We start from the raw sequence: 12,495 nt of genomic DNA, 5'->3' as shown, positions 1-12,495 counted from the left end.
TGACTCCTCTGGTTCTGCTATCATGCAGGGAGGAGATCAGAGCAAATATAGGGTGGAGGGGTGGCAAACTCACTTACATGGAAAAAATAAAAATCCAGAGCAAAGAAGGCACTTGGACAGGGATTCTTGGGTAAATGCCCACACAGAAGTATGGGGTATGCATAACAATCCTTTGTCCACTAAAGAAGTGAGATTTAACATTGCTTTTGTCATGGGCCTGGTGCTCCTAGTGGAGCCAGCATTTACCTGGTTTTCTGTCTCCCTGTCCATATTCCCCTGGAGGTACTGGTCTTACGCTGACATGGGAGAGCTATATCCAACATCAGTCCTGCCATAGGGAACTAAGAATAGAGGAATGACACTTGGGCTCAAAGGTATTTTAAAGCTTAGAAACTCCTGAAGGATTGCCCAACCCAAGCTTCTCATTTTAGGAATAACTGGAGACCAGAGAGGCAAAGTGACTCCTGAGGTCATGCAGTGAGGTGATGGCTGAGCCAGGACTATGTCCCCCATTGCTGTACCCCCACCCCTCTGTTAATGATCCTGTGAAGGGATGAATAGACATACAGACAAAGGGAGTTTCTACGATGATAAGTATTTCTTTTTTCTTTTTTTGAGACGGGGTCTCGCCCTGTCACCCAGGCTGGGGTCCAGGGGTACAATCATGGCTCACTGCAGCCTCAACCTCCTGGGCTCAAGTGATCCTCCTGCTTCAGCCTCCTGAGTAGCTGGGACCACAGGCATGTGCCACCATGCCTGGCTAATTTTCTAAAATCTTTTTTGTAGAGACAATGTCTCACTATGTTGTCCAGGGTGTTCTCAAATTCCCGGCCTCCAGTGATCCTCCTGCCCTGGCCTCCCAAAGTGCTGGGATTACAGGTGTGAGCCCACCATGCCTGGCCTAAGATGCTAAGTATTTAGACTCAGAACACCTCTCCCAGCCAGCCTGAATCTGGGTCTTGTCCTCAGTTCCCCACATTAAATCATGTCCCTTTCTCCTCTTAGGGCGGCACTGGTGGGACTGGCCACCCACCGCCTCCCCTGCAGCCTCTGTAGTTCTGCTTTCTGTTCCTTTTCGGTGTCTGTCCCCACCACCACAACTGGCCCACCCTCCCTCTTTCCTTCCTTCTGTGTCCTGCTGCGGTCTTCCCACTGGCTCCCTGCATGCCACCACCTGCTCTGTTGGGGGAGAGATGGGCAGGGTCTGGCGGCCGGGTAGCCTCCAGAGCAGGATCAGGGCTGCAGCTGAGGCAGAATGTCAGACATGCTGTGATGCCACCAGCATCTGCCCCAGGGGCTCTGGTGCTCCTGTTGACTCAGAACTGAGAGGCTGGATTCATACTCCCTTTGCCCCAGCCACCACCACAGAGTCCTGTACTGTCCTTCCAGCCATCCCTTCCCATTCCCAGACCCCCTGGTCTGGATCAGCTTTCGTCTTTCCATGCCTGAGTTCCTAAACACCAACCTCATCAGCTCCCCATCTCAGCTTGTCACTGGAGCCTGCGGTGTCCACTATGGCTGGAGCCCCCACTGGCCGGCAGCACATCAGATTTGTGTGAGCGCTCAGCAGAATCTCCTGTCCCTCTCCAGCCCAGCGCATTCATTCTGCACACATCTGCCTCTAAGCCCTGCTTCTGGGGCTGACACATAAGCCCCTCTCTCAGATGATGGAGGAAGACACACTCCTTCATCCTTATTCTCTCACCCAAATCCTGCTCATCCTTCAAGGCCCCATTCGGCCCCACCTCGGGCACATGGCCTCATGCAAGTTTTTGGCTGTCACTGGGCACACCTTTCTCTGAACTTTCCCCGCTCCTGGCAATGATTCCAGGTGTGGGGACATTTCTCAGAAAACTACATGGCCCTGAGTTGTCCTCAGTCTCATGTGGTCATTCTTCTGGCCCTTAGTCTTTATTTGTATTATGAAGTGTGGCTTGGTGAGAAGACCTTGGACTCTGAGGTCCTTTAGGCCTGGGTTGGAATCCTGGCTTTGCTCCCTAAGCACTGTGTGAACTTGGAACAGTTTTGTAATTTGAGTGAGCCTCCAATTTCTGACCTGGGGATAAGAATACCTATCCTTTAGATTGTTCTGAGAATTGCAGAGACTGTAAATTCATTGTAATAGCTAACATTCATTGAGCCTTTTACTCTATGTCAGATACTCTTCTAAGCACGATTAATAATGTCCATTTTAGCAAAGGGGAAGCTGAGGCCCAGAGGTGAAGCAATTCAGCTAAGATCTCACTCCTAGAAAATGGCAGAATAAGGATTCTAAGTTAGGCAGTCTGACCCCAGAGCTTAAGCCCAAATGTGGGCCGCTGTGGCCATTCTCACATCTCCTTGTGTCTGGTGCTGTGCCCAAAGGCTGGGGAGGGCTACATGAATCTTAAAACCTGGGTCAGGCAAAGGGAGGAGTCCCTCTATTGTGTGGCATGGGATTATGACATGGTAAATGGAGCATAAGCCCCAAACCAGGTAAACCACACCATAGGAAAGGCTTTAACTGACAAGAGGGCCCGCCCAGGATCTCAGCTTCCTGGCAGAGACCATGGAATCACACAAACAAAATCAAACCACCTGGCCCACATGAAGCTTGAACTTCTCCCCCAAATTTTACTCACTACAATAGAGGCTTTCTTGGATCCATGCCTTTGTGGTAGCCATAGTGTGTGATTGACGTGGGAGTAAATTAGAATCAGTGGTGTTTTGAGTGTTAATTGAGGCATTCTTTGCAATGCTCAAGATGACGGTAACACTACTAAAGCATTACTGTGTGCCAGGCTTTGCTAAGAGCTTCAGATGTATTTTATTATTTGATTCTCACAAAAATATGATACAGGCACTGTTCTTATCCTTGCTTTACAGGTGAGGAAATGAAGCTTTAAACAATATTAAATTATTGGTCCAAGACCAAGCAGCTTGTAAAGGTCAGAGCCAGGATTTGAACCTAGAAAGCCTGGCTCTAAACTACCACCTGTGCACTTTGGGAAGCTCCCTGAGATACTGGAAAACTGACTACTGTTTTGGACCTAATACCTTGGACTCCCATGCTTTTTAGTCTTGGCAATTGCCTGCAAGACTGTAACTTTATGAATATGATGCTGTGAGTTCCACTTGGGACCTGAAGTAGATAGTCTAGCTAGGAATCGATGGGGCACCAACAAACAACCTCTATCCCATACCGTATGATGCTTTTCTCTCTTTTCTGTCTCCATGTGCCAAGATGTCTGGATTGGGTCATTCTCGTTTCACCAAAGTTTTATCTAAGTGCTCAGCAGAGGGCTAAGTGGCTCAGATGAGATTTCAGCTGCAGGAGCCAACACAGCCTGGCTTCCAATCGAGCTCCCAAACTCACTAGCCAAGTAGCCTCAGGCAGGTTTTACAATCTCTTTCAAAACCAAGTTTCTCCACTGTAAAATAGAGATAAAAATAACACCTACCACATAGTGCTGTTATAAGAATATACTTTTATAACACTTAGCCTGGCACCCAGCACATAGGAAGTGTTCAGTAAATGAAATCTATTGTTGCTATCCTAATGTTCCTTTGAGTCATTTATTAGTTCACACATTTATTAATACATTAATTACAAATGCAAAATTCTGTCCAGATGCAAAGATAAATTAGATAGGCCTTATTTTCAGTACAGAGAGACATGAACAACTTAATCACAGCACAGGACAGAACGAAGTACATGTGACATCACGGTGCCACCAGCTTCCAAGAGGGCCCAGAAAAAGAAGTGATTGATTATGACAAGAGACTGTGGTAGACTTTGTGGAGGAGGAGTGATAGGGATTTCCATGGAAGAAAGAAGATGGGCTGCAGGAACGGCACGAGCAGAGCAGAGAATCAGCAAAGTGCACAACGGGAGGAGGAAGCTGTCTGGTGTTACTGTTAGTGAGCGTGGGAGCCTGCCGCAAGAAGTCGGTGGTGGGACAGAAGGCGGAGGCATTGGAATGTGTTGCCACAGAACCTCTACTTGATTCCATAGGGAGTCACTGATGACTCTTAAGGAAAGGAACAGCATAATCAAACTTTATTTTAATAAAATAACTACAAACGGTAGGATGGATGGATTGGAGAAGAAAGATAATGGAGACAGGGACACTAGTTAGATGGCTAATGCACTACTTTCACCAGTGACTGATCATATAATAGGCCCCCACTCACTGAGAAAGGGTGGAGCAAATGCAGTTATCCAGGCAGGGAAGTAGGTTTCATAAAGGCATTTTATAAGGGTTTCTATTTGAATGGTTGTTACAAAAACTCTTGCCATCTTAAGTGTTGATCTTCAGTGATCCCCAGACTTAAGGTATTAGAAACATATTGACCAGATGCAGTGGCTTATGCCTGTAAACCCAGCACTTTTGAAGGCAGAGGCAGGTGAGTCATTTGAACCCAGGAGTTCAAGACCAGCCTGGGCAACATGGCAAAACCCCATCTCTACAAAAAATACAAAAGTTAGCTGGGCATGGTGGCACGTGCAGTTACTCAGGAGGCTGAGGTAGCAGGATCGCTTGCACCAAGGAGGTTGAGGCTGCAGTAAGCCATGATTGTGCCACTGCACTCCCACCTGGGCAACAGAGTGAGACTCTGTCTCAAAAAAAAAAAAAAAAAGACTAGAAAAGAAAAAGAAACGTACTCCCCCATTGTGCCAGGTAATCATATTGGGAAGAGGATTTATTCACCCAATCTTCTAGAGTTTCTTGGCCAACCCCAGTGATTGCAGTACACTCTAATTCAGCATTAGTCAACCCAAAGAATAATGTAAGAATTCTTTTCTGTTCACGTCAAAGTGTGACCCATGTTTGGCTTGTAGAGTGAGGCTCTTTCTTAGCACCTATCATGTTTTTCCCAAAAGAGGGTGCTGCTGCCGCCATTGCTTAAAATGTGGCCACTCCGATCCCACAGTATCCTTCCTGACCCCATTTCACCTCTGCAATTCCTTGCTGGTGCCTCTGGAGACCCCAAATGTTTGACTCTCTGGAGTCCGGTGGTCTGCTGTGGCAGGGGTAGAAATAGCAAAAACATAAAAATAAAACTAGAAAATGTTCTGTTGAGGTTCTGGGAAATTTAGGAACATCCACTGGGCCCTCTGTGGCAGTGGCTGCTCAGCGGGGAATAGCAAAAACATAAAAATAAAACTAGAAAAGGTTCTGTTGAGGTTCTGGGGAATTTAGGAACATCCACTGGATCCTCTGTGGCAGTGGCTGCTCAGCGGGGCAGGAGGGAGCTGGGACCCTCTGTGGTGCTGTCATGGAGCCACTCTGCCACATGGGCCTGTGTCTGCTTGATTCCTACACAGCAGAGTGAATCCCGTTTAACCTCTAAGGTCAGTTTATGTGATAGGCTAGATGCTAAGTTTCTCATACTCTAAATGTGTTTTGGAGGGAAAGGGGTCAAATATTCGCCTGGGCTGTCATAATTCAGACTTATTTTATTCTACAAGCTCATAAACTACTTAAGGGCCACAACCTGTCATATCCATTTTTCTATGCCCATGCAGAGCCCAGGACGGCACCTCCTGCCCCTGGAGCGAGGCAGCACCATGTGGGGGCTCAGCGCACGCCCGTGGAAGGCAACCTGCAGGGTTCAACTCCTGGCTCTGCCATTTATTACACTATCTGACCTTGGGCATGTGACTTATCTGCTCTAGGCCTCAGTTTCCTCACAAGGTTTAGGTGATTTTTTTTTTTTTTTTTTTGAGACAGGGTCTTACTCTGTCATCCCAGCTAGAGTGCAATGGCACAATCACAGCTCACTGCAGCCTCGACCCCCTGGGCTCAAGCAATCCCCCCATCTCAGCCTGCTAAGTAGCTGGAACTACAGATATGGACCACCACACCCAGCTAATTATTTTATTTTTTGTAGAGATGGGGCCTTGCCATGTTGTCCAGACTGGTCTTGAACTCCTGGGCTCAAGCAACCCTCCTGCCTTGGCCTCTCAAAGTGCTGGGACTACAGTGCTGGGATTACAGGCATAAGCCCCAACGCCCAGCCCCTCACAGCGTCTTTGAGAGGGCTAAAAGACGGCAAAGCTCTGATAATATTGCCTGGCACATACTAAGACATTGGATAATTTTTTTTTAACAAGAAAAGTCAAAGTTAGAGCCAGAGATGATCACAGAAATGATCCCCTCATTGTATAGATCTGGAAACTGAGGCTCAGAGATGTTAGAGGTCTTGCCCACACTCCAACGCATTCGGAACAGAGCCTGGATAAGAACTTAGGTCTGTCTGATTCCCTGTCCTGTGCTGTTCCTACTACGCCATCCTCTGAAGTCCTTAGAAGCCACATAGTATGAATTGTAGGTCTCTACTGGGGGACCCAGAAATGTCCCTTAACAAAGCCCACCCATGGATCAGACGCACATTGCTCTGCCCAGTAGGACTTCTCTCTATGCTTTGAGAATTAATATTTTTTAAAAAGTCAAAAGCAAGTGAACATATGATTGTAGTAACTAACCCAAGGTCAAGTACATGGCACCAGAAAGCCCAAAGGGAAGGGAAGGCAGGTGCGAAATGTGTGTGGATGGGCTGGGGCTGGCCAGCTGAGGCTCACACTTGTGCCTTCTGCTTCTCCCCTGCTGTTGCAGAGAGCCCCGCTGACGAAGAGGAGCAGTGGTCCGATGACTTTGTAAGTATTTGCTCCTGGGACCAGGAGGGCATCAGGGTCCCATGGGAGGCCTTTTGAAGATCTTATTTCTGAATTACATGCTGGTGGTCAGCCGCACGTCCCAAGAGGGAAGACTTGGAAAGGTCACCTACAGGCAAGGCATACTGCATACCAGCTGACTTGACTGGCGCTCAGTGTGCGCCTGGCTAAGAGCTTTCCACACATAACCTCATTTAAACCTTTGAGGTAGGTGTTCTTATGCCCAACTTCAGTGCTGGTGTTCAGAGTACTCACCAGCACAGACAAAACAGGTGTAAAAATGTTTAAATGTTTCCATATCAGTTAGCAAATGCCTCTGCCCTAAACTCCCCAGTGCCCATCACTGCCTGACCCCTGCCCAGGAGCCCTAAACGAACCAACAACTAAAGAATAAGTGTCTGGCACATCAGGGGGCCTCCAGGACCAAGGTATAGAAAGTTTCAGTCACTTGCAGTTCCACAATTCAGACCCAGGCCCTCAGATCTCAGGACCAGGCTCTTTGCCACCAAGGTGCTTGCTGTGATCAAGAGAACATTAGCAGAGCTCCGGAGCCACAGAGAGAGGGACCTGGCCATGATGACACTGGGGATGTTGTATCAGAATTATCTCTTTGAGGTAGCTCTGAAATGTGCAAGGCCTGACATCCTAAAAACTTTTCTTCACAATAATTATTCCTCACTTATATCAAATTCATCCAGAATGTTAGCCTGCTCCAACCTGTGAGTTTTAGATCTGGAAGGGATCCAAGAAGCCTTCCATACAACCACATACCCATTTCACAGATAAGAAAACTGAGGCCAAGAGAATGAAAATCACCCAGTTCAGTGGAATGAGAACCCAGGACTCAGACCTCCAGTCCTGTGCCCAGCCCTGGGCTGTGCACACTACCTGGAGTTTATACAGAGTCTCAGAAGACAGGAGTTCCTCCTTCTTCAACTGCAGAAAAAGAAAAGAAAAATGAGGGGAAGGGGTGACTTTTCTGCCCATCTCTTGGTCATGGAGCTCCTCCTGGGGCCCAGCAGCCGCAGCTCCCTGAGATGCACTGCAGCTGCGCCCCCTGCTGGCTGCGCACGCGCGTGCACACACGAACACACACACACACACACACACACACACACACACACACACACGGCCACATGTAAAGCAAAGAAATTGGTTGGCCCACATGCAGAGGTAAGAGAAGAAAACTGAGCAAGCTGGCTGGATGAAAAAGAGCACACAAGGGAACTTAGAAAGCACAAAATAAAATCAGCCTGGAGAGGAAGGAATTACTTGCCCCAAAATCAGACAACCAAAATGAAGATACCAGCTGTACTAAAGACTGAGTAAGCATTCACTCACAGCTCTTTTGACTTCAGTAGATGGATCCCCACTGCATGCAGAATGAAATCCAGGCTTGTTAATAAAGCCTCCAGAATTTCTTGATTTTAAACAAAAATCCTGCTATATGTTCTCATTCATTTGTAGGAGCTAAAAATTAAAACACTTGAACTCATAAAGACAGACAGTAGAATGATGTTTACCAGAGGCTGGGAAGGGTGGTCAAGGGGGCAGCAGGTGGGGGGAGGGAAATGGGGACAGTTAATGGGTGCAAAAATATAGTTAGGATGAATAAGACCTAGTGTTTGACAACAGGGTAAGTACAGTCAACAATAATTTATTGTACATTTAAAAATAACTAAAAGAATATAATTGGAATGTTTATAACACACACAAAAAATGAATGTTTGAGTGATGGATACCCCATTTACCCAGATGTTATTACTACACATTGTATGCCTGTTTCAAAATATCTCATATACCCCATATATATATATACCTACTATGTACCCCTACAATTCTTTTTTTTTAAAGACCAACAGGAAAAAAAATCCTGCTATATAAAATTGCTTATGAAAGGCGACAGGCCAAAGAGCAAGTGGAAAGTCATGTACAGATCATGCAATGTGATAGGCAGAGTGTGAGGGCGGTGGACACAGAGGCCAGAGGACCTCTTATGTCCTGAGTCAAATATTTCCTCCACATGAATATATGTACAAACGGTATATACATAAACTATCTCTGAAAAACATGCACAAGAAACCTAGTAACTCTTTCTGCCTCTGCGGTGAGAAGCAGAGAGGCTGAGAAGGAGACTGCACTTTATATCCTTCTAAGCCATTTGGACTTCAGACCATGACAATGTATTTTCAATGTGGACTTAAATGAAATGTGGATTTTAAAAAAACAGGCCAGGCGCGGTGGCTCATGCCTGTAATCTCAGCGCTTTGGGAGGCCAAGGTTGGCAGATCACCTGAGGTCAGGAGTTTGAGACCAGCCTGGCCAACATGGTGAAACCCCAGCTTTACTAAAAATACAAAAATTAGCTGGGCGTGGTGGTGCAATTTGTAATCCCAGCTACTCGAGAGACTGAGACAGGAGAATAACTTGAACTCAGGAAGTAGAGGTTGCAGTGAGCTGAGATCCTGCCACTGCACTCTAGCCTGGGCGACAAAGCAAGACTCGGTTTCAAAAAAAAATTAGCCAGGCACGGTGGTGCATGCCTGTAATCCCAGCTACTTGGGAGACTAGGGCAGGAGAATCGCTGGAACCCAGGAGGCAGAGGCTGCAGTGAGCTGAGATTGCGCCACTGCACTCCAGTCTGGGCAACAGAGTGAGACTCCATCTCAAAAAAAGAAAAAAAAAAAAAAAACAAAGAGAGCGAACTCTGAGTCCATTTGAAGCCTTGACCCTGCAGCTTACCAACTCTGCTTGAAATTTTTAAAAAATCTCATCTGAAAGATATCTAGCTGGCCCTGTGTGTCTCCTCACCCTCTTCGTATTAAACCTATTTTCTCTTCAGTGATCAGCATTCATAATAGATAAAACCCATTGGTTATTCTATTTTATTGGGCCCTTTTCCTATCTTTTAAAAATATGTTTTATTATCTCCTCTTGTTATTCGTTGTGGATCTACAGAGTGTCAGCTCCCATTAGCGTTAAGTAGTTCCTGTGTCCCCCCAGGACAGTGCAGTGGTGGAGACGATAAACTTTGGAGGCAGAAAGGCCTGCTTCAAACCCCAGGTTTGCCTCTTACCGGCTGCCTAGCCTTGTGAAGTCAGCCTCTCCAAGCCTTGTCTCCTGTCACTGCTCTGGCCTCCCAAGGCAGGAATGGTCCTGACGGCCAGGCAGCACAGACGGGGATGCTGAGCACAGTGTCTGCATCTGCACTTGCAGGACAGCGACTATGAAAATCCAGATGAGCACTCGGACTCAGAGATGTACGTGATGCCCGCCGAGGAGAACGCTGATGACAGCTACGAGCCGCCTCCAGTAGAGCAGGAAACCAGGCCGGTTCACCCAGCCCTACCCTTCGCCAGAGGCGAGTATATAGGTGAGGTCCCCCGCAGACCTGGGCACTTGGCCTTCCAGGCCCATGGGGAGGTGGGGGTGTCCAAGATTGCAGGGTGGGGACAAACCTGGCTGCTGCTTGAGGGCCTCTGCCAGCCGCCCGCTCCCGCCACCTCCAAGCAGGGGATCTGGGCTCCGAGGTAAAGGATCCCAAGCTGTAGGGCTTTCCCATTCCAGGGGAAGAGGCGTCTTTCCTAGATCGGGAACATTGAAAGCAGGCATAAACAAACAAACAAACAAACAAACAAACCCAGCATACCCTGATGGTTGTGCTCCCGCCCAACACTCCAAGGGAAAGCAACCCTGAGATTAGTCCCACTTTTAGGGCTTCGTGTGCTCAAGGTTCTGGGATTTCTCTTAAGAAGTCTGTACAAAACAATGACCTTCGAGGATCCCAGTGTCTGCCTCACCTTCCTCCCATGCCTAGTCCAGACTGTGCGGTTTTACCAGGGGATACAGGTGCTCAGGAGCCCCAAGCCTGGAATAAGCCTCATGGGTTAAATGGACACAGCTTGGGTCTGTTTTTTTTTGTTTGTTTGTTTGTTTTTGAGACAGAGTCTCACTCTGTCACCCAGGCTGGAGTGCAGTGGCATGAACTCGCTTCACTGCAACCTCTGCCTCCTGGGTCCAGCCTCCTGCCTCAGCCTCCCGAGTAGCTGGGTCCACAGGCACCCACCACCACGCCTGGCTAACTTTTGTATTTTTAGTAGAGACAGGATTTCCTCATGTTGGCCAGGCTGGTCTCAAACTCCTGACCTCAAGTGATCCAACCGCCTCAGCCTCCCAAAGTGCTGGGATTACAGGCATAAGCCACTGCGCCTGGCCCCAAGTATGCATTTTAATGCCCATCTTTGTTCCAGTCTTGGCAGGTGACTAAGTTCCCCAAAGGTTCAGAGAGCAAGTATGTCTGTGATGGTCATGGCGATGCCAGCATTTGTATGGACCGGCTCTACATGTAATATCTCACTGCCATTAACCCCCTCCTTACAGTGTACCAGGCACTGCTCCTTGCTTCACTGAATGAAAGTAAAGTGAAGGCCAGCTGGGCTTACTGGGTTGCCACAGTTGATCTTTTGAGCACCTGCCGTGCACCAGAACTATGCTAAGCACTGAGCATTCAGCTGCACTCAAGATGCACATACTCCCAGAGATCTTCTAATTTACAGTTTAGTGCTTTCCCCTGGGGGTCTACTTAACCTCCTCGATAATCCTGAAAGAGGTCAGAGGAGTGAACTGACTGGGCCAAGATTCTCTAAGTGATGGAGCTGGGATACAAGCCAGGGCTCTCAGCTTCCGAAGCCCAGCTCATCACAACTCTGCTCTGTGCACCACCCACCATACTTGCTGAATGATCTTTTTCAATCATCACAGCAACCCTGGGGAGGAAAGGGCTACTGCAATTCAGGGTGGTTAAGTGGCTCATTCAAGAACACACTCTTGGCCAAGCGCAGTGGCTCACACCTGTAATCCCAGCACTTTGGGAGGTCACAGTGGATGGATCACCTGACGTCAGGAGTTCAAGACCAGCCTGGCCAACATGGCAGAACCCCGTCTCTATTAAAAATACAAAAAAATTAGCCGGGCATGGTGGTGCATGCCAGTAATCCCAGCTACTAGGGAGGCTGAGGCAGTAGAATCACTTGAACCCGGGAGGCGGAGGTTGCAGTGAGCCAAGATCGCACCACTGCACTCCAGCCTGGGCAACAAGAGTGAAACTCTGTCTCAAAAAAAAAAAAAATCACACTCTTCAAAGCCTGTCTCCTGTGTTTTGCTACTTCTGATGGGCTTAAATATTACATTAAATATTTGTTTACTCAGAAATCTGAGTAAACTCCAGGAGCTGCAAATAAAACTGACAAGAGTTATAGGCACAGAAGGAAGGATGCCCTCATGCCTGAGTACAGCCACACCACCAGAAAGAGGCTTCTGAGGAGGCAGCGGAGGTGAAGTTAACCACATACCTTCAACAAGGAGTGAGGGCTGAGGGCAGGGCAGGCACCAGGAGCATAGAGGCGAGGGCCTAACAGGCAAGGACAGCTGCACCAGGCGAGGTGGGGCTGTCACAGGAAGCAGCAGCAAGAGGCCAGTGATGCAATCCAGAGGCCAGTGCTAGCACCTGTGCTGTTCCCAGTATGAAGAACACGCCAGGTTATTCCTATGCCAAGATTTTCCTAAAACACATCAGTCTGAATCTATGCTCAGCTCACTGAATCACTGGGTAGACTTGAGGCCGCCTAACACCTCTCTCACATGGCACAGGTGATATAAGTTCTACTTATTAGGCAGACACACTGTACCTACTGCCTTCACTGCAATCTTCCTAATCCCCACAAGATCTCTAAGGTCGATATTACGATCCTCATTTTAAAAATGAAGAATGTTGGCCAGGCGTGGTGGCTCATGCCTGTAATCCTAACACTTCAGGAGGCTGAGGTGGGTGAATCACT

At 47.8% G+C, this 12,495-nt stretch overlaps 1 protein-coding gene across 3 annotated transcripts in view; it reads left to right on the top strand.

Moving 5' to 3' along the window:
* Nucleotides 1-12,495, top strand: part of BLNK (B cell linker) — a 134,867-nt gene that overhangs the window by 87,163 nt on the left and 35,209 nt on the right. For all 3 annotated transcript variants that reach the window (XM_003825406.6, XM_003825407.5, XM_034931222.4), the window contains 2 exons: nucleotides 6,600-6,640; nucleotides 9,875-10,031. In XM_003825406.6, the coding sequence (XP_003825454.1) occupies nucleotides 6,600-6,640; nucleotides 9,875-10,031 (198 nt within the window). The remainder of the gene's footprint in view (nucleotides 1-6,599; nucleotides 6,641-9,874; nucleotides 10,032-12,495) is intronic.

This window comes from Pan paniscus, chromosome 8 (genome assembly GCF_029289425.2).
Source record: "Pan paniscus chromosome 8, NHGRI_mPanPan1-v2.0_pri, whole genome shotgun sequence".
Taxonomy (NCBI): domain Eukaryota; kingdom Metazoa; phylum Chordata; class Mammalia; order Primates; family Hominidae; genus Pan; species Pan paniscus.
Note: the sequence above shows the minus strand (reverse complement) of the source record. Positions and strands in the feature narration are given on the sequence as shown.